We start from the raw sequence: 23137 nt of genomic DNA on the forward strand, positions 1-23137 counted from the left end.
CCATCTTCTTCCTCGATTTTCCAAAGCGACACATGTCCTGAGATTTCCAGCCACGGAGTGTTGATTCAGGTATGCCCAGGTCTCATACAACTTTGGTTTGACTTTTATTCTTGATCGCGTCAAGTGTGTGAAGCTTATCTTTCACAGAAAAAAGTTTTGTTTTCCATTTTGAAAAAAATTCAAAGAGCAAAAAAAAAGGATCTGATGGCTCATCACATTATTTCCGCATTTGCGTTAAATTGGGGTTCCACGATTATGAATTTGATTCATACAGATGCAGCATCAGATATATTTGACAGCAAGTTACTGCAATTATTTTGGACGGAAGACAGCAATCAAATCAGAAAACTATGTACAATGAGAAAATACCTTAGGGAAAGACTTTGACTGGTGAGCTCTTGCAGTTTTAATAACATCTGAAATAGTCACACCTGGCCCTGTTATGACCTCCAATGCTAAATTACAGCATCCAATGAACGGTTACGTATTTTCTGTACAAAATTTACATCCATATCACACAAAGACAAAGATAATCAGCTGGCCCTAATAATCTTCTGTAATTAGGGCATGATGAAATTGGATATTGTGAAGTTAGACTGCCCTAAACCATGCAATGTCAAAACAGAGACAACATATGCTTAGCTAATTCGGAACACGAGTTAGGGATCAATCATGGAGAATTACTCTCAACACTTGATACCCAAAATAATCAGATAACATCTTTTTCTTTCTTTGGCTTGGCTTCGCGGACGAAGATTTATGGAGGGGGTAAAAAGTCCACGTCAGCTGCAGGCTCGTTTGTGGCTGACCAGTCCGATGCGGGACAGGCAGACACGATTGCAGCGGTTGCAAGGGAAAATTGGTTGGTTGGGGTTGGGTGTTGGGTTTTTCCTCCTTTGCCTTTTGTCAGTGAGGTGGGCTCTGCGGTCTTCTTCAAAGGAGGCTGCTGCCCGCCAAACTGTGAGGCGCCAAGATGCACGGTTTGAGGCGTTATCAGCCCACTGGGGGTGGTCAATGTGGCAGGCACCAAGAGATTTCTTTAGGCAGTCCTTGTACCTTTTCTTTGGTGCACCTCTGTCACGGTGGCCAGTGGAGAGCTCGCCATATAATACGATCTTGGGAAGGCGATGGTCCTCCATTCTGGAGACGTGACCCATCCAGCGCAGCTGGATCTTCAGCAGCGTGGACTCGATGCTGTCGACCTCTGCCATCTCGAGTACCTCGACGTTAGGGGTGTGAGCGCTCCAATGGATGTTGAGGATGGAGCGGAGACAACGCTGGTGGAAGCGTTCTAGGAGCCGTAGGTGGTGCCGGTAGAGGACCCATGATTCGGAGCCGAACAGGAGTGTGGGTATGACAACGGCTCTGTATACGCTTATCTTTGTGAGGTTTTTCAGTTGGTTGTTTTTCCAGACTCTTTTGTGTAGTCTTCCAAAGGCGCTATTTGCCTTGGCGAGTCTGTTGTCTATCTCATTGTCGATCCTTGCATCTGATAAAATGGTGCAGCCGAGATAGGTAAACTGGTTGACCGTTTTGAGTTTTGTGTGCCCGATAACATACTGCCTAATTTTCCACCCAGGTTTCCTTCACCATAATTGTTAGCTGTAACTGGAAACTCACTCACCTCCTTTGACAGTCTGCCACAAGTCCTCACCCAAAACAGCAATTCATTCCAAAGATCAAAGACAGATAAAAATGGTGCATCCTATCAAGTACTTCACACCTTGCTGAATTTAAATTCATGACCCTAGTTTCCCCAATGCATCAAAACAATGAATAGGCTATCCATTGGCACTGATTCATTTTTAATTTAAAAGCACTCAAAAACTGCCCCAATATCAACACTTTCAGGATTAAAAAGACTAATCCTAGAACAAGAGCTTTTAATCTAGGGAAATAAAACATGACAATTTAATCTTTGTAGAATATTCACTTATGTTAATTTATTTTGAAATCCTTTGTCATATAATATTTTATACTGGAAATTCATTTACAGGCTTCCAAACTGCAACTATATTTATTATTTATCTTTTCCTTGAAGGGAAATTCCTAGAAAGTCCCAAAATACTAAAACTCCCTGAGAATCACCAAAAATATTAGTAGCAATGAAGCAATAACCATATTTCAATGCAAGTCAACCACACAAGGCTTTAAAACAAGCAAATTTTAATTTAAAAAAACAAGTTATTATTGTAAACCCTCCAAAAACTACAGGTTTCACCCACTATCCAAAAGTAGAGCATTCCTATGAAACCTTTTGTAACCTGAAATGGCAAGAAGCAATTACCATTAATTTACATGGGAAATATTTTTGAGTGTTCCCAGGCCCATCTAACGGATGCACAAAATAAATTGAGATAAAGCATAGATGCACATAGACACAGTTCAAAGCTATGGCAATTTGATGCTAAGATGCTGAATGTAGTTCCCAGGGAATGAGCTTGGCGGCATCACTCTGCTGCTCGGGGTGCAAGCTGCCTCTGTAATAGGCCTTCCAAAAACATTGAGAACAGTGGGTCTAGAATCAATAAGGAACTAAAAAAATTAAAATGGAGAAATTAATGGGACTGAAGCACATTAATGAATTTTGAAAGTTGTGGCTAAAGAGGTAGAAACTATGGAAGTCTTTTCCCTAATGTCACACCTTCCAGATAAGTTCCTGCATCTTGTTTAAAAAAAAATCAAATGAAGAGTGAAAATGTACAAGACAATAAGGACAGCGTGGCAAGAGTAATGATTAATGCAACACTATTATAGCACCAGTGACCCCGGTTTGAATCCTTTGCTGTCTATAAGGAGTTTGTACATTCCCATGTTCCAAAGATGTAAGGGTTGGTCGGTTAATTAGTTACCTGGGAGTAATTGAGTGGACTGGGACTGTGATAGTTCTGTATTTCCAAATTTAAATTTAATTTAATAAGACATAAAAGTAGTATTAGGTCATTCAGCCCATTGAGTCTCTCTGCCATTTGAATTACAGCTAATGTCTTTTTCTTCAGCCCCATTCTCTAGTCTTCTCCCAATAACCTTTCACATCTTTACTAATCAAGATGTTTTGATCAACATCAGCTTTAAATATACTGACAAGCTCTGCAGTCAACTGTTGCATCAAATTCCAGATTTGCCATTCTCTAGATGAAGAAATTTCTTTAATCTCTGTTCTAAAGGGATGTCCTTTTTATTCAGAGGCTATGACCTCTGTTCCTATACTCTTCCACTTCTGGAAAACATCTCCACGTCCACTCTATCAAGCCCTTTCAATATTCAGCAGAATTCAATGAACCCCCCATCCTTCTGAACTCAAATAAGTTCAGGCCTAGACCCACCAAACACTCCTAAAACATTAACCCTCTCCCCCTCGAGATCATTCTTGTAAACTTCTTCTGGACCCTTTCCAATCCTAGTACATTCTTCTGTCCATTATGGGCCATAGTTGTTTGCAATACTCCAAATGTGGTCTTGACCATCCTGTAAAGCCTCAGCATAACATCTTTGCTTTTATATTCTGGTCCTCTTAAAATGAATGCTCATATCATTAACCTCAAACTTCATCCTTAATAATGGACTCTAAGGTTACCATAATTTAACTGGCCTGTAATTCCTAGTCTTTTGCCTCCCACCCTTCTTAAAGGGTAGAGTGCCATTTGCAATTTTCCTGTCCTCTGGAATCCTTCCCGACTCTGATACTCCTTCAATACTGTTGATCGTGGCAGGGTAAATGCAAAATGATCTTGAGGAAACATTAATAGGACATTTAAAAATTAGAGGTCACTTGATGAGGAGCAAGTGGCAGGATGTCAACCCCCAGACCTCTCGGACCAGGAGAATTAAAAATGGTTTATTAAAAGACAGAAATAGCATCAAGAATCACAAAAATGAATAAATAGAAGTTCTTAGCTTGCATGGGAAGGATGAGCATCAGCCAAGCAAAAGCAGCCATCGAGGTAGGAGGAACGGTCGGCAACTGATATGGCCCACCTTGTGGAGGCCAAGATGGCTACACCAAATCCAGGCCCAAAGCCCAGGAGGCCCCGTCATCGGTAGTCCAACCCGCTGAGGAAGAATGAGGCTCACCAAGAGGACAGTGGAAGGTGAGACTGACCCGGGGAAGAGAACCAATGCGATCCATGGCCAAGCGTCGGGAGACAAGCTTGAGCTTCATCCCCCTCCAATGACAACAAGCAAAGAGCACCCGGGAGCACAGCACAACAGGCAGTGGGAGCGACTCACCTGGGTCAGAGACCTCAGCCCCGCGTTGGGAGACGGCTCCAACAGCAACCCTTGAGAGGATGACAGCGAAGAGAAGACTGGAGGCAGTGTCAGGAGAGAATAGCAGGGAGGACCTGGGACCCATAGAGGCAGCAAGCTGGTGTCAGCAAAAGGGGGAGAAGGCACGGAGCCCTCACTTCAGGCCATGGAAAGAATGGAGGAGAGTCTGGCCAAGGACTTAAAGGGAAAAACAGGAGAGTTGTACAACAAAATGGATTGATGGGAGAATGCCCTAACTAGATTGTCAGGAAGGGTATCTGAAGTAGAAGAAAGAATTGGAGATAATGAGGACAGAATAAACAAATTAGAGAGATGTTGCCACATGGGAGGTGGAAAGGGGACACCTCTGGCAGAGGATCCACACTTTAGAAAATCTTTTCAACACTGGCTCCCAGAGGTCTTGGGAAGGAAGAAATTGTGGGAATTGATGGGAATAGAGAAAGCCCATCAGATCCCCTTCCCGTGCCCCAGTCAAAAGCCACGCTTGGTGCTGGTGAAGCTCCTGTGTCACCAGGACCATGAGAAAATTTTAAGGGCAGCAGTGGTCGGGCCAAAGTGAGGGGGGGAGGGGCCATGGAGCTGGAGGGAAAAAAAGATCCTATTCTACCCAGACGTAAGTAAAACAAAGAAAGGAATTAGAGCCAATAAAAAGAATGGCCAAGCAGAAAGGATACAAAAGTGACCTTAGGTATCCAACCACCCTAAAGTCATAATGCCAGGAGGGGAGAGAAAGTTTATGTTAGAGGCCAAAGAAGCCTGGAAGCTTGTGAAACAGCTACTGATCTGTAAGAAATAATATATTTATGTGTAGCACCAAATTGAAAATTGAAAACGCTAGCATTTTTGTTGTATATGTATTGCAAATAATAGTTACATATGAAAATAGTAAAAGTAGATTTAACTGTCTGTGATAGAAATATATTATTGGGAGAATTTGTGAAAAGGGAAATGGTCTGGTTGGAGGCGGGGGTGGGGGGGGAGTGAGGGTGGAGAGGTGTGGGAGGTAGATAAGTGTAAAATGCACAGCCTGTGGAAATGAGGGAGATGGTGACAATAGAAAGGTGGGGGGAAGGGAGGATTAAAAGGAACTAGATGTGGAAAGGGAATGCATATGGGCAAGAGGGTAAAGTTTGATGTAGTACTTTATGTCATCTTCATCAGTTTTTCTTTTTTTGTCGAATTTTCTTTCTTTTACTTGTCCTTTGGGGATTTACAGCCGATCTCTGTTTTATTTTTCCAGGGTTTGTCGCAGGTCCAGTGGACTGGAGCAGACGGCTGGAGGAATAAGGTTGGGCGACGATGGAGATGAGGCAGTGGAAGTATGGCAGAACACCGGTCTGGGGGTCCCCGGGGCAATGAGTAAGTGTATAAAAACATTAGCTTTAATATCAACATTTCAATGGGTCAGTGAAGTGGAAAAGAGTCTTGGCGCACATTTGACAGAGTGGGAACGCCAAAAACTAAAAAGGGGATGGGTGGGTCAGGTAATATTCTCCTCATTCACTTGTACGCCGGAGAGGGTGGGGGGGGGGGGGGGTGGGGTGACAATTCTGATAGGGAAGACTGTTCCGGTGAGAGTGCAGAATGTGACTACAGACAGAACAGGAAGATTTGTAATGGTGCATTGTCAGATATATTCCGAATCCTGGACCTTAATAAGCATGTACACCCCCAACTTTGATGACGATTTCATACAGAGCACTTTCCTACGATTGGCAGAGGGAAAGAAGAACATACTGATTGGGGGATATTACTTTTTCTCTAGATCTGGTCTTAGATAAGTCAACAAAGAAAATAACTAAAACAAAGGCAGCAAGGGCTACTATAAACTACATGAAGGAGCTGAACTTGTGTGAAATGGAAGCTTCCGAGGGAGGAGGATTATTCCTTCTACTCAAAACAAAATGACGCCTATTCTAGGATAGATTTTTTCTTGGCTTCAGCCCATATAGAGGCTGATTACACAGAGAGACTTCTCTCAGATCATTCACCTCTGACATTAACAATAGAAATGACAGATAAGCAGGATACGGCATACAGATGGCATCTTAATATGTTGCTGCTAAAGAAGCTGGAGTTTTGTAGTTTTATAAGAGCGCAGATAGACATATTCTGTCAGATCAACTGTACCTCTATTCCAGATAAATTCCTCCTATGGGATACCCTCAAAGCATATTTGAAAGGTCAGAAAATTGGATACACCAAGACAGTAAAGAAAGAATATATGAGGGAGGTGGACGAATAGGAACAATAAATTACTCACTTCGAAAAGGATTTCCAAAAATCAGGATCAGAGGATCACTACAGGACTCTAGCAAATAAAAAAATGAAATATAATACACTTCAGGATCACATAAAACCAAAAGAGATCAATGAGATATTCAGGGAATTTTATGAGGGTCTATACAAATCAGAGGTAATGGTCGGGGTGGGGGTCTGATAAAGTCGACAGGTTCTTGTCTAAATGAGAGCTTCCAAATTTAGACTCAGAAGAACCTAGATCTTCTCTTCATGGAGGAAGAGATAGCGAAAGCATTGAACTTACTGCAGAGTAACAAATCTCCAGGGGAGGATGGGTTTCCACAAGTTCTATAAGGAATTTAAATATTTACTGATGCCTCTCTATAAGGAGATGGTAGACCAGGCAATGGAGACCTATACCCTCCCAGAATATTGATCGACAGCAATTATTACAATGATATTGAAAAAAGACAAAGAATCACTATTGCCGTTCTATGCACCTTTTTCACTGTTAAACACAGATTATGATACTTGCCAAAGCCCTGGCAAATAGATTGACAAAATATTTACCAAAATAAACAAAGATCAAGCAGGTTTTGTGCAAAAGAGATAGGCAGTGGATAGCATTGGCAGACTGATGAGTATAATGCATCTAGCACAAACCAGAAACGAGAGAGGTCTGGCTGCAGAAAAGGCATTTGACAGTTTGGAGTGGGATTTTTATTTAAGGTGCTGGAAAAGTTGAGGTTAGGGCCAACTTTTACAAATTGGATAAGGGCACTGTTTCATGTGCCCAAGGCTAAAGTTGTGACCAACAGACAAATTTCTCCAGCTTTTCCACTGACAAGATCATGTAGACAACGGCATCCACTGTCTCCAGCCCTGTTCATACTAGCCATGGTGCTGCTAGCCAAAGCCATTCTCCAGGATCCATAGATTAAAGATTTAAGCCACGAAGAACATAAAATCAACTTCTTTTCAGATGACGTACTGATATATCTGACAGACTCAGCAAACTCACTGTCCAAGCCAGTTACAAGGTTAACTGGAACAAAAGTGAAATGATGCCACTTACTAAGGGGGACTACAGTCAATGTCAAGAGAACAGTTATTTAAAGTGGCCATAAAATGGGATCAAATATATAGGAGTCAGAATAGATAACTTGAATAATTTATATAAACTAAATTATATGCCCTTGCTTGAAAGAATCAAAGAGGACTTAAATAGGTGGATGTCCCTGCCAATAACCTTGGTGGGCAGGGTCAACTGTATTAAAACGAATATGTTCCCGAGGCTTTAGCATCTTTTCCAGATTTTGCCCGTGGCGTTTTCCTGGGGATTCTTCCAAAATTTGCTATCATGAGTAAGAACATTTCTATTGAATGGAAAGGTAGCCAGGGTCTCTATGGAAAAATTGACCAGGGTTTAGAGTCTGCGCGGACTACAAATACCAGACTTCAAGAAATACTATTGTGCAGCTCAGTTGAGATACATTGCCTCACTCTTTGAAGGGGGAAGATGTACCATCCTGGGCACAAATTGGCCTGCATGTGGTGGCTGAGAAGATGGCAGAGGACATTATTTATAAATGGAATGCCAAATTGTTATCTGGAAAAGCAGGCAGCCCTATACTAAAACAAATCATCACTATCTGGATCAAAATTAACCAATATTTAGGTATCAAAATGGGGATGTCCGCAAAAACACCCCTGACTCCGAATAGATTAATACGGTAGGTAACAAGATCCTGGACATCTGGCGTCGCAATGGCATCAGGTGAAAAATGGACTGCTATGAGCAGGGGCAACTAATGTCATTTGAACAACTCAGACATCTTGACAATGTATCTCCTGCTCCAAGTGAAAGGACCCAAATTTGGCCTTCACAAATCAAGGTAGAGGTGGGAGTTGGACTTCGAACTAGCAATTGAGTGATGTTGGACTGTTCTATGTCAAACCAGCATGACTTCAACCATCAATACATGATACAGGCTGGTGCAATACAATTTTCTGCATCAGTTGTACCTGTCGCCGCAAAAATTAAACAGATTATCAGATCAAAGTTTCAGATATTTCATTGAGGTAGGAACCTTTGTGCACGCAACCTGGACATGTACCAAGGTGAGGCCCTTTTGGGTGGAGCTAGGTCAAGACCTAGGAAAGATTATAAGCAAAGAATTCCCGCAGGACCCTGGATTGACAACAATATTCTTTTGCGTGGGAAATAAAAGTTCATAAACCAGACTTCAAATAATGCCAAAGTCATCCAGGCTTTCTTGTTATGGCGATAATAAACAGGAAGCATATGCTTGCTCACATTCTCGAATGCTCTAGGATTCTCAGAGTGGTAGATTAGGAAAGGTTTCAATTTGAACCCTGCAACATTTCCACCCAAAAGCACCGTTAGTCTTTGAATGCCTTGAATCCTGGCATTGCCTTGGCCTCTTGATAAATGTAGGTACACTCTGGCATACGCTTCCAGAACAAGTCTGTTTCATCAACATTAAATATTTGTTCTGGCAAATATTTTTCATCAATAATTATCCCATGCAGCTTCCTTAAAAGCCTTGGCAGCTTCAGTATCAGCACTTGCTGCCTCACCACTAACTTTTACATTATTAAAATTATGACGCCATTTGAAGCGATGGAACCACCCATGACTTGCTATAAATGTTTATGTATACATGGGATCATCAGCACGCTCTTTAAGCATATCAAAAAGACTTCTTGCCTTAGCCTGTATTGCCAGTAGACTAAGTAGTATCCGCTTCTGTATTTGATTTTCCATCCACGTGACAAGTAATCTCTCCATATCATCAATTGGCCCAGCTCTTTTCTTCGTAATGATAGTGGAATTCTCCGATGCGGACGATTTCACTGCATCACTGATTCGCCTCTTATCCTTTAAGATGGTCAAGATTATTGATTTTCCGAATGTCCTAACTCGTGTTATAGCTATTACTGGCTTACCTTACCGCCTTCATGCTGAGCAATATCTTGAGCTTTGTCTCCTCTTTTTCTTCTCACCAGAAGCAGCAAACACACATGGGTGTTTAGTACATGATGGTGTGTGTGTTCTCACCAGATGCAGGAGATACACATGGGCATTTAGTACATGATGGGGTGTATCTTCTCACCAGATGCAGGAGACACACATAGGGTTTTAGAACATGATGGGGTGTGTCTTCTCACCAGATGCAGGAGACACACATGGGCATTTAGTACATGATGGGGTGTGTCTTCTCACCAGATGCAGGAGACACACATGGACGTTTAGTACCTGTAGGGTACTAAAACATGATGGGTTGTTTACCATGCACTCGTTTGTGCCAACGTGGTTGTGTCATTGCCAAATTCGCAAGAGAGTAGTGCACCTGTACTGCACATTGCAAGCATGTGGACAGATCTGAACTCAAAATTGCAAGTACAGATTCTGACCATCATAAATTCAAAAGTTTTTTTTTTTACTATCTGTATTATTATTAAGGGCACATTCAATAGTCTGTGAAATTTGGTAGACTAGCACCACCCATATTCTGAGCCTTCTACTATACTTGCAGGATTCTATTGTTAAAAGGTGAAACTTAAGCAGACTGGGCCAAAAAAAGAGGTGGTCTCAATGAATCTAATTTTACTTTAATCGCTGTTTGATGGGGTGAATACAGGGTTGATTCTTTCCTTGTGCGAGTTGCCAAGAATTTTAGCTGGTCAGATCAAAGGTAATAAGGGTTAGGGTTCGCACCTAATTGAAAAATCAATTCTTCACAACTCTTAGCCAACAGGACTGAAGATCCAGTCATGTTGTATATTCTATTTATGTATCATCTTCCACTCAATGACAATTTGAATGCTCTCAGCAAACAGTATAAGCATGTCATCTAAAAGTCTTCAAATCTTGTCCACCTGCTCAGAACCAGCTCGTATCTCTTTCCCGTAATTCCTCCAATAATCTACACCATTAAGATGCAACACTCCTTTGCTACTTCCATAATTTTCTTTATGTACTTGCACCTCTAGTGAAGCACATTTTCTATTTGTGAAAAATTGTGTTGAAAATTTGGAATACCTAGAATTTATGTAACAGATATACCTACCAATAGAATGTGTTCAATGTTCACTACAATGCAATGTATAAAGATCTAATCAGGAGAAAACAAAATTAAGAGTTCAGTTTTTAAAACAGAAATGACTACATAATATTCAGCAGGTTTTAATAAAACTGATTTCATTAAAACATGCTTAATATTTTTTTCATTTCCAAAGAGAATTACCAAACTTTTATAGACATTATTTCCACATTACCTTGAATAATGTATCTATAATAATCTGGATCTTCCACTTCAGTTTTGATCAGAAATGGTTCAATTGAAGTACCTGAAAAATGTTTTGAAAAATGAACTTCATTCAGAATTATTCAAATTTCAGAGTAAAAGCGGAGACCAGAGATATTTTTTTTATATTTATTACTTTCTCTTTCTTTTTAAAATATTTTTATTGAATTTAACATGTTAATCCTACATACAAAGTCTGCTAAATACAACAAATAGAATGTCACATCATATACATATCACAAATTAATATAAACATAAATCAAAAAACCTATCCATATTTGTTCAATTAACATTATTTCTTAAAATTCTGGATAGAAACCAATTGAGTTACATTATACTGGGCCTTGGTCAAGACACAGAGTAATTTCTATCTAACCTGATATGAATTGACAACCATAATTAAACCTAACCTATATATAACCAGTTAATCTAAAAAAAGGAACAAAAAAAAACTATATCTAATCTAACCCTTCTCTCTAATCAAGGTTACTTTTTTCTGAATCTTGGGACTTGGATGAATATTTATGCTCCTAATAGAGAATATGAGAAATTTATGCTGGATTTATTTCTTAATTTAAATCAAGCAAAGGAAATAATTATGATTGGAGGTGATTTTAATTGTTGTTTGGATCAATTATTGGACAATCTCCAAAAACTGCAGTTAGGACTAAAACAGCTGAACAGTTGATAATGTTAATGAAAGATATTAATCTAGTAGATATAAGGAGGAAATTAAATCCTAAAGAGAAAGATTTTTTTATTCATTTTTACGATTTTTATTCTAGAATAAATTTATTTTTGGTATCAGCACAATTGAAAGGTTGTATATTAACGGCTGAATATAAGAGTAGAATTTTGTCTTATCATTCCTTGTTATCAATAACATGTACAGGTCCAGAGAGAATTGATACTACATATAGATGGAGATTTAATTCTTTGTTGTTGAAAAATGTATAATTTTGTAATTGTATGAGATCAAATAGTTTTTTTGAAAATAAATATGGATTCAGTTAACAGTAAAATTTGTGTTTCGGGATGCTTTAAAAGCATATTTGAGGGGACAAATTATTAGTTTGTACAGCATGTAGCAGTTTTACTACTAACATGTAGCAGAAGTAACTAAATTAGAGGAGATAGAGATTTTAGAAAAAGATTTCGAGCAGAATTCAACGGAATTTAAGAAAATACATTTGATTAATATGAAATAAAAAGATTTAGAGCAGAATTCAACGGAAGTTAAGAAAATACATTTGATTAATAAGAAATGGCGGCATAATTCATTACAACCATAAGTTTGAGAAGTTATTACAGAGAACTAAGCAAAGATATTATGAATTAGGGGAAAGAGCTCATAAGGTTTTAGCTTGGCAATTAAAAACAGAACAAGTTTCAAAAACAATAAATGCTATTAGGAAAGATTCAAGGATTACATATAAACCTCAGAGATTAATGATGTGTTTAGGAAACTTTACGAAAAATTGCATACATCAGAAGTAGAGGAAGATGAGGCCAAAACTGAATTTTTTTAAATCTGATCTTAATTTACTTTTTGAGAAGTATGTATGTTAAAAATCGGGATGCTCCTTTTACTTCTAGAGAAATAATAAACGCACTTCAATCTATGCCAAATGAGAAGTCTCCAGGTGATGATAGCTTTACTTCTGAATTTTATTTAAAATATTTCAAGATTTATTAATTCCATTATTGATGGAAGTATTGAAACAAGTGACGGAGGTTCATTCTTTTCCAGATTCATTTTCTCAAGCAATTATTTTTTATTCTTAAAAAAGATCGGAATCCATTGAAAGTGGGGTCTTATAGACCAATTTCATTCTTGAATGTTGATTATAAGGTTGTAACAATACATTGGCCTAATAGATTGGCCAAATATTTACTAGATTTAATTCATTTAGATCAGGCTGGGTTTATTAAAAATCATTATTTGGCAGATAACATTGTGAAGTTGATTTCTTTGGATGCAGAAAAGACCTTTGATAGAGTGGAGTGAAGTTCTCTATTTAAAGTTTTGGAGAAATTTAAATTTGGCCCAGTATTTACTGGTTGGATTAAGGCTTTATATAAAAATCCTATTGCTAGAGTTGTGACAAATGGACAGTTATGTTATCTTTACCTTTTACATTGAATAGATCAACTAGACAAGGCTGCCCTTTGTCGCCAGCTCTTTTTGCATTAGTTATTGAACCTTTGGCTCAGATGATTAGGCAAGATGGTAATATTAAAGGTATTAAGGTGAAATCTGATGAATTTAAAATTAATTTATTTGCAGATGATGTTTTGATATACTTAACAGAACCTCAGAATTCTCTGAAGTTTTATTCTGTAATAAAGAATATATCTCAGATATAAATCCCTTCTGACCACCCGTTATAAACAAAATTTCAAACTTAGATCGTCTATGTAACTGTAAAGTTACTGTCCAAAATTATCCAATAACAAAGCTTAGATAGATTGGAACAGTATGGTGAAATATCAGGTTATAAAATTAATTGGGGAAAAAAGTGAGATTATGCCATTAACGGAAATGGATTATTCGGTTTGTAAGCATATTGTGAAATTTAAATGGTCGGATCAGATCAAGTATTTATGTATTAAGGTAGAGAGTAAATTTCGTAATTTATATGAATTAAATTATTTACCGTTACTTTCTGAAATTAAAAGTGATGGAAAGATTTACCAATTACATTAATAGCAAGAGTTCATTGCATTAAAACGAATATCTTCCTGAGGATTCAGTATTTATTTCAATCTATTCCTTGTAAGATTCCCAAATTTTTTTTTAAGGATTTGAATACTATGGTGAGAAAAATTTTATCTAAGGATAAAATGGCAAGGGTATCGTTACCAAAATTAACCTGAAAATATTAACTAGGAGGTTTACAAATTCAAAATTTTAAAAATTATTATGATGCGGCACAGTTGAAATTTTATTCACAGAATGTTTGATTTGGAAAAGTCATTGATAAGAGCTAATATCGAATTATCTCAAATTGGGGAGAAGAGGATGGATCAGTTTATTTACAGATGGAATCCTAAGTTAATGAGTAATTATAATTCACCAGTTTTGAAACATTTAATGAAATTATGGTGTACAAAATTATGTTATAGGTATTCAAGGGAAGATTTTAGGTAAAATTCCTTTGTATCAAGATAAGATTTTTCCCTTTACACTTAATAATCAATTTTTGAAATTGTGGGATCAAAAGGGTATTAAATTTGATATTTTATTTCATTTCAAAGAATGAAAGAGAAATATATCTTCAAATACTTTTTTTTCTTATTATCAAATTAAAGCTTTGTTATTGGATAATTTTGGACAGTAACTTTTACAGTTACATAGACGATCTAAGTTTGAAATTTTACTTACAACAGGTGGTCAAAAGGGATTTACATCTGAGATATATTCTTTATTACAGAATAAAATGCTTAAGTTGAATTTGCATAAATCTAGGTTGAAATGGGAAAAAGATTTAGGAATACTATTTCTCAGGATGATTGGATGAGTCTATATAGGGATAATATGACTAAAATTATAAATGTAAGTTATCGGTTAGTTCATTATAATTTTATTCACCAATTATATTTAACCCTGGAAAAATTAAGGAGATATAATTTAATTCTTTCAGATTTATGTTTTAGATGTCATAAGTAGGTTCTTTTTTAGATTCTACTTGGTTATGTGAAGCCGTTAAACCTTTTAGGAATAGACTTAAGGAACTCTCATAAGTTCATTTGAAAGTGAAACTTTCATTAGATCCTTTAGTATTTTTGTTGGGTAACATTAAGAGGTTGAGTTTAGAAATAAGATTAAATAGATTTCAGGTTGCATTTTTGAGATTAGCATTAGCTGTAGCTAGAAAATGTTTGTCAAGTACTTGGAAAAATGAGACTGATTTGAGTATACAGAGATGGCATATGGAATTGATGTCTTGTATTCTGTTGGAGAAGTTAACATATAATCTTCATGATAATTATTTTTTCTATTGTAAAACTTGGAGCCTTTATTTGGATTATATGGGTTTGAGTTTTTGAACCTCACCACCCCCCCAACCCCAGCCGCACAGTGGTGCCATGGTAATTAATTTATGAATTTTGTGTTATGGTCAATCTCCTTTTCTTTCTTTTTCCCTTTCTTGAATAGGTTAGTGATGAGTGGGGTTGGGTGGGTGCGGTAGGGAGTTAGTTTAAAATATATCATGCTTGTATTATTTTGTTTTATCTATTAATTGTATATATTTGAATTATATGCATCATGGTTTAATAAATAAAATATTCAAAAATAAAGAATATTTGAATTTGCAATTCGAAAACAAAAATGCTTAACTTGTAAATATCTAAAAAAAAATCTATTTGTAAGATTACATTTAGCTGACAGTTGTTCAAAGGAGGCAGTTATCTCAAATAAAAAGATCCTTATAACTTTTGATACTTAATCAGTACTATTCCCTAAAGCCTGCAAGAAACTATTATAATCAAAAATTGAGCCCATTTTCTCAACCTATTTCTCATTATCAAATTATGTGTCGATTTAGAAAAGGAAATGAGTAAAAAGGAACCTAAAATTGCCAACATGGATGATTTTTTAGGAAACCAATTCCATTCCAATAAGGGTGATTTACTAATTTATCAAAATGTAATAATAAAAGTAAATTATGTAAAGATTTTAATTATTGGAGGAGATTTATAGTTTGGACAGATACAAAGGAATAAAATAACTTCTGGGGTATTCCTCATTTTCTTTTTCTTTCTTTTGATAATATTTATTTTATTTCCCAAAAAGCAAAAAGCATCCTTGTTGTGTTCCCCTATACTGCCTAAACATCTTTGATTGTTAGAATTAGAATGGATTGAAGCCATGGGAGATGAATATAATAATTTAATCCATTTAAGGAAAGCTGGACCAAAATTAAACTTTCCTAAAATAGCAAATAAATATTTCCAATCTACCCCGTTGAGGTGGAGGGTAAATATAAAATATTTGATCATCAGTGTATGCAATAATAAGAAAAATGATTTTTAATAAAACCTGTTTGGTTAGAATCAATAATTATTGGTAGAATATTTTCTAGTCTGTGCTCTAAAGCTTTAGCTAAAATCTTCATATCAACATTAAGTAATGAAATTGGTCTATAAGATGCACATTCTTCCCATTTTTTCCAGAGTAAGAGATATACTCTGATAAGATAAGAGAAGCTTTCCATCTTTAAATGAATCTTCAAGCACAGAGCTTCAGGGAGGTTCAAACCATTTGGTAAAGGATTTATAAAATTCTGCAGGAAAACCATCTGATCTGGAGAATTTACCAAACTGCAAAGAGGAGATAGCAAGTGATAATTCCTTTTCTGAAATAGGTACCTCCAAACTTGTACACTTATCCTGAGATAGGGTGGGTAAGTTAATTTGGTCTAAATTCTCTGACACTGAAGTGAAATTATTATTAAATTCAGAACTACAGAGATTAGAATAAAATTCTCTAAAAGTCTCATTAATTTTAAAATGATCTGTTATCATTTTATCATCTCTCATCCAAATCTTATAAAGTTGCTTTTTTTTTAAAAAGGATCATAATCTCAAAATGAGAATTTTAGCTGTTCAGATCAAAGGTAATGAGACATTTCTTCACCCTGAGGGTAACAACTCTCAGCCCAACAGGACTGAAGATCCAGTCATGTTGTAAATTCTACTTATGTAACATCTTCCACTCAATGATAATTCAAATGCTCTCAGAAATAAGCTTGTCACCCAAAAGACTTCAAATCTTGTCCATCTGCACCATTACAATGCAACACTCCTTTGCTACTTTTGTAATTTTATTTACATGTTCGCACCTCTAGTGAAGAACATTTTCTATTTGTGAAAAATTGTGTTGCAAATTTGGAATACCTGGAATTTATTTAACAGAGATACCTACCAATAGTAGTAGTGTAGTGTTTTGAACACTACAATGCAATGTATAAAGATCGAATCAGGAGAAATCAAAGTTAAGAGTTCAGTTTTTAAAATAAAAATTACTACATAATATTCAGCAGATTTTAATAAAACTGATTTCATTAAAACATGCTGAAGTTTATTTCATTTCCAGAGAATAACAAATTTTTTATAGACATTATTTCTACATTACCTTGAACACTATATTTATAATAATCTGGATCTTCTACTTCAGCTTTAATCGGAATTGAAGTACCTGAAAAGTGTTTTGAAAAATGAACTTCATTCAGAATTATTCAAATTTCAGAGTAGACCAGAGATATTTTCTTTTATTTATTACCTTCTCAAAAAATTAAATAACTAGGAAAACTATTTTAGATATAACAATGAAGGGAGAGGGAAGTCCCAACTATTAATTATTCTAATATGCTTTTTAATGAAAAGTGCGGTATGCTATTTAACTATAGCTAAGACAATCAACAGTCAAATGGCAACACAGAAGAAAAATAGTGAGAGTACAAACTACACCGAGGCCATTTATAAGCAGCTCTCTCAATATCTTGTGTTCATTTTAATTTTGGTACTTTAACTTTCCATTAGAGGCGACTCGATTAGTGTAGTGGTTAATGCAACGCTGTTACAGTGCCAGTGATCAGGGTCTGAGTTTGAATCCCGCGCTGTCTGTAGAGAGTTTGTACGCTCTCCCCATGTCCATGTGGGTTTTCCCCAGGGCTCCGGTTTCTTCCCACTGTTCAAAAACATACCAGAAAGTGTAGGTTAATTGGGGTAATTGGGCACCACAGGCTAGTGGACCAAAAGAGCCTGTTTCTGTGCTGTATGTCTAAAACTTTTTAAAAGTATATATTTTTAAAAATAATGTCAGTTTTAACAAGCAAACAATCCTGTTAAGCAAATATAACTTTTGTTTTGAACATTAGCTTTTTTACCTGTAAATTAGTCATACACAAAACACATTCAATAATACACATTTGTTCATGGACACTAGCATTGTCAACTTTAATTTCAAGGAGTTCAGATATGAGGTGTTAAAGAAAAGTGATTTTAATTAAAAATTATATCTACAATGTAGTTTGATGCATATTTAAGCACACGACAATACTCTTCTAAGTTGATACAAATAGATGTAGACTCGTGCAATCAAAGGCCACAACAGCACGTAGCCACATATTCATATTCATATTTTCCTCCACTTTCCTTTTTAAAAATTATGGAATAAGCTGCAACTATTGAAGGGGAGGGCTAATAGGAAGGCTTTTATATTCTACACATAAATATTTTGTATTTACAATTTGTAAGACAAATTTTTCCTTTATTCCACTGATGAGGGCCCCATAACTTCAATTCTCATCAGTCCTCTTCTTAATTTCCACTTTAAAAAGTTGATAAAATGCTAAAAAATCACTTCTTAATGAAGGGAACAAAAACAACCTGGCCATTTGGAGAGTTACTGACGCCAAACAAGCATATTTGCAGCAGAGCTCTGACCAGCCAAGCCTTAAGTCTCTCACTTGTCAAAAAGACCATGATAGATGAAAATAACTTCAACTCAATTCTCTTGTCCTTCTGCAGAATGCTTTCAACAACTTGCATTTCAATAAATGATTTGTCTTTACCTTATAAGTATTATAACATCCCATTTTTAACGGCCAAATTTAAGGTACATTCCCCTGATCCTGACCGGTGGTGGGGGGGGGGGGGGGGGGAATTGCCTCAACTGTTTTAAATGTGCAATTCTTTTTTTTTTAAACACAGATTGAGTTCTAGATTTTCCCCTCACAGAACCATCCTTTCTATAGTACTAGTCCTCAAGATCCTGGATATCTTACTCAAATCTGTCTCTAATCTCGAGATGATATTATCATCCTCCCTCATAAAATACTCCACCTGTTCCAGAAATCAGCCCAGTGAACCTCTGAACTGCTTCCAACACATTGGCATTCCTTTTGAATTAGGAGACCAAAACAATCTAAATATTATCTCACCGTGACCTCCACCCAGTCACTCTATACTTATCTTTAAAATTACTTGCTTCACCTGCATATTAAGTTTACGAATTCAACTCTAGGATGTCAACACTACATCCAACCAGCATTAATTTTCCACCATAACCTTAAATGAAGCACCTTATTAAATGAATTCTGGAAATCCTAGGAGTCCCTTTCATCTTCAGTAAGTGGCTTCTTGAAAAGAATTCTGCAATAAATTTGTCAAAAATGATTTTCCTTTCATAAGGTCATGTTACCTGCCTGATAACTCTCAATATTTTAAGTGCCATGAAATAGCTTCAATAATAGCTTCTAACATTTTCCTGATGACATTTAACGTGTAGTCTTCCTTTCTCTTTGGGAAGCACTAAATTTAATTCCTTTATTCAATGTAAAAGAAGTCAACTGAAGCATTAATGTTGATTAATTATCCTAAATTATTATAAGAATGTGGAAGAAATGCTGCAAATGTGAACCAAAAGGCTGGAAACACTGATTATCTGAATTTTAAAAAAATTCATTTAATTTAGACATACAGCACAATAACAGTCCATTTCAGCCCACAAGTCTGTGCCACCCAATTAACCTACACACCTAGTACATTTTGAACGGTAGGAGGAAACGGAGCCCTTGGGAGAAAACCCACGCAGACACAGGGAGAACATAAAAACTCCTTATAGACAGCACGGATTTCGAACCCTCGTCCGGTCCCGATCACTGGTGCTGTAAAGGCGTTGTGCTAACCATTAGGCTAACCATGCCGCTCTGTTCAACTGCTGAAACTGTTGAACTCATTACTGTGCCCGGAAGCCCCTAATGCTCCCAGTTAGATGATTTTAGCCATTTAACAGTAGGTGAGCAATGTCAAAAGTGTAAATAATATTTCACAACTTGTAATGAATTTTATTCAAAAGAATAATTTAAAAAACTCAGAAAGGATATTCCAACTCTAATAGAAATTATTAAAATATTAGAGTGAAAGAAGCTCTTAATATTAATAGTAAGCCCCAAGTGGGTGTATAAGAGAACAAACATGAATTCATGGGAGTGATGTAGATTTTGGAAAACTAATTAGCAAAAATAAATCAGCCCCTGAGAAGATGATAAATTAGAAATTATTATAGAGATAAAGGAAGTGGCATTGAACTTTGTATGTCTTTACAAATGTAAACATTCTGGACAAACTGAGGAAACAAAGACCACAAGAATTAAGAATAATTAATATACTAAAGAAATAGGAAAAATTAATCAATTCTCATCAGGAAATGCAAGAGCGGGAGTTGGAAAATGAAGAAGAGCATTTAAAAAACACCAGGAAATGTAGGTGCCTGTTTAAATTTCTCCATTGGTTAATTAGCTGCAGCCAATAAAGGGAAGGGGATTTTAAGTGGAGTGGCCACTGCAAGAGTGGAAATTTGATCTTTTGGCAAGCAGAGGTTTCTGGATCATTGGGCTCTCTTTCAGGGAAGGTGGGACCTGCACCAGAAGGAGAGTTTGCATATTAACTGGTGGGAGACTAATATCCTTGCAGGAAGGTTTGCTAGTACTGCTCCAGAGGGTTTAAACTAGATTTGCAGGGGATGGGAACCAGAGTGCCAGAAAAGGAAAGTGGCAAAGGAAAAAGATGTAACAACTGGATATAAAGACAGAAATCAAAGGGTTGAGTATGGTGGAAATGTTCCTAGGTGCATCTATTTCAATACAAGGTGTAATGCAGGAAAGGTAGACAAGGAAACAGCGTTGATTGGCATGTGGAATTTGACACTGTGTCAACTCTCCTCCCCAGCCAATCTAGTTTAAACTCACTGCAGCAGCTGTAGCAAACATGAGAGATTAGTCAGGAATATTCAGTTACTCAGTATTCATTGTGAGGTGGCTTTAAGGGAGAATCTAAAAAATGGTTGTGGATGACTGCCTCTCTGACTGGAGACCAGTGACTAGAGGTATACCTCAAGAATGGGTGCTGGATCCTTTGTTGTTTGCAATTTATAATCAATGTTCTGAATAATGTGGTAAAATGAATGAGCAAATTTGCAGATGATGCCATAATTGATAGCGAGGAAGGGGTTTTTAAAGCTTCCAAAGGGTTTGGGACCAGCTGGAAAAGTGGTCTGAAAAGTGGCAGATGGAATTTAATGCAGACAAATCTGATATGTTGCATTTTGGAAGAACAAACCAAGAAAGCAGATACATGGTAAACTGAAGAATGTGGTAGAAAAAAGGGATCTGAGAATACAGATAAACAACTCCCTGAAAGTGATGTCATAAAGAGAGCTTTTGGCACAATGACCTTCTTAAATCAAAATATTGAGCATTGAAATTGGGATGTTATGGGAAAGTTGTATAAGACATGAGTGAAGCCATATTTGGAGTATTGTGTGCAGTTTTGGTCACCCAACTACAAGATATCAATAAAATTGAATGAGTGCAGAGATTTACTAGGATGTACCAGGGTTTGAAGATCCAAGTTACAGGGAAAAGTTAAACAGGGCAAGTTAAAAACAACTTTATTCCCTGCAGCGTAGAATGTTAAAAACTTTATTCCCTGCACCATAGAATGCTAAAAACTTTATTCCCTGCACCATAGAAGAACAAGGCGAGATTTGATAGAGGAATACAAAATTATAGGTGCAGATAGATTACATGTGAGTAGGCTTTTTCCACTGGGGTTAAGCAAGTAAAAACCAGAGAACATGGGTTAAGGGTGAAAGTGAAAAAGTTTAGGAGGAACATTGGGGGAATTTCTTCAGAGTGGTGGGGGTATGGAATTGCTGTATGTTTGCTCCAGTGAGTTTAAACTAGATTGCTAGGGGAGAAAACCAGAGTGCCATAGCAGACAGAGGAGTAGGGGAGGGAAAAGATGGGCAAGTGAGAGAATAAGTTATGTGGAAGATAAGGAAGGAATGGGATTACATTGAGATTCAGTGGATTAAACAGCCTCTCTTTTGCCAAAAGAAAATGAAACCCAAGATTTTCTCAAGGTACAATCGGGTTACTGCATAAAATTAGGGTTGAAGACAACAGCAAATATTAGCCATTTCCATGCTGGCAGGCCATAATTAGGGGTACCACAAGGAACAATGCTCTGCTCATTACAATTTATATTAATGACTTGGAGTAAGACCATGTATAAAGTGAGGTTGTTTACTCTGAATCATTTCCCTGCCCTGCAACTTCTCCTACCCAACAACATTCTTTCATATTCTCTCTTGGACTATGTTAATCAATAAACTATTGGTCATGGCAAGCGAGTTAAAAACAAAAAATGAGAAAGTAAAACTCATTTTACTATAAATTCATATCCTTTTGTCTAAAGCACATCTGGAATACCATGTACTGATTTGGTCACCTTCCTCTGAAGGAGGTGCAATGAAGGTTATTACTGACAAAGAAAAATGCTCAGCAGATCATCCAACACCTGAACAAAGAAGCACTATCCCTGGTTTTATTTTAGTCAACTTCCCTAATTATAGGCAAAATATCATTATTGCGCACGCTGCCCAAGCTGATAATATTTCCCACATCCAGACTTCTGAGAAGAAAAATAATGATGTTCCAGAAATGGGGAACTTATGCAGTCGATCAACTAAATTATGGTTACACGTGGTCTGAACCCAACATCCAATCTTATGTATTTAAATCCATTCTCAATACAGTCCCCAATATAGTTAACACCTGAATTTTAAAACTATCGCTACTTCACAAAATTCTTTGCAAGTTTAATGCAGTAGTACAAATTTATATATAGAATAAATGTCTTATTTTTCCCTTTTATTAAAAACATACGCATTTTTAAAAAAGTGACACTTACTAGGTTGGTTATCATCATGTGGCTCTGTTTTCACCTGCGCTGTAACAAAGCTATAAAATAAAAACATTCAAATATTTTCACTTTTGCCGTGGTTTGTTATTCCCTTACCTGTAAGTGAAGAAAATGGATGTTATTTTCCACTAATCTCTATTTTCCTTTGCTGGAGATCAATTCGGGTTTAAGTTTAGATATTATACCACACAGTTCTAAGAAGATATTTGGAATATAAACAAGGAATAGTGTGGTACAGATATAGTTCAGACCAACATTGATACTTTCCTCTAACTCTGAAATACTTTTTCAAATACAGTAAAATCCCCATTATCTGGAAATAATCAACCAAAAACAGAACTGGGAAAAAAAAGGAAACAAATAAATAAATAAAGTTAAAAGATGGGCGTGATAGACTTTGTTGGACGCGCAGTTTTACCATGCTGGACGAGCAATGCCCCTCAATGCCCGCGCATCCGTTCTGTTGTCGCCACTTATGTGGAGGTGAGCCTGGTTGTCAGCATGAGGAAGGTGTATCAAAG

At 36.7% G+C, this 23137-nt stretch overlaps 1 protein-coding gene across 6 annotated transcripts in view; it reads right to left on the reverse strand.

Moving 5' to 3' along the window:
* The window catches only part of LOC138749510 (general transcription factor II-I repeat domain-containing protein 2-like), a 182216-nt gene that overhangs the window by 44787 nt on the left and 114292 nt on the right, over positions 1-23137 (reverse strand). For 5 of the 6 annotated variants that reach the window (XM_069910937.1, XM_069910936.1, XM_069910938.1 and 2 more), the window contains exons 14-16: positions 22605-22654; positions 16981-17043; positions 10813-10884 (exon numbers count right to left, since the gene is read on the reverse strand). In XM_069910937.1, coding sequence (XP_069767038.1) covers positions 10813-10884; positions 16981-17043; positions 22605-22654 — 185 coding nt within the window. The remainder of the gene's footprint in view (positions 1-10812; positions 10885-16980; positions 17044-22604; positions 22655-23137) is intronic. The other variant, XM_069910939.1, reaches the window with a different exon arrangement.

Source organism: Narcine bancroftii, chromosome 14, assembly GCF_036971445.1.
Source record: "Narcine bancroftii isolate sNarBan1 chromosome 14, sNarBan1.hap1, whole genome shotgun sequence".
Lineage (NCBI taxonomy): Eukaryota > Metazoa > Chordata > Chondrichthyes > Torpediniformes > Narcinidae > Narcine > Narcine bancroftii.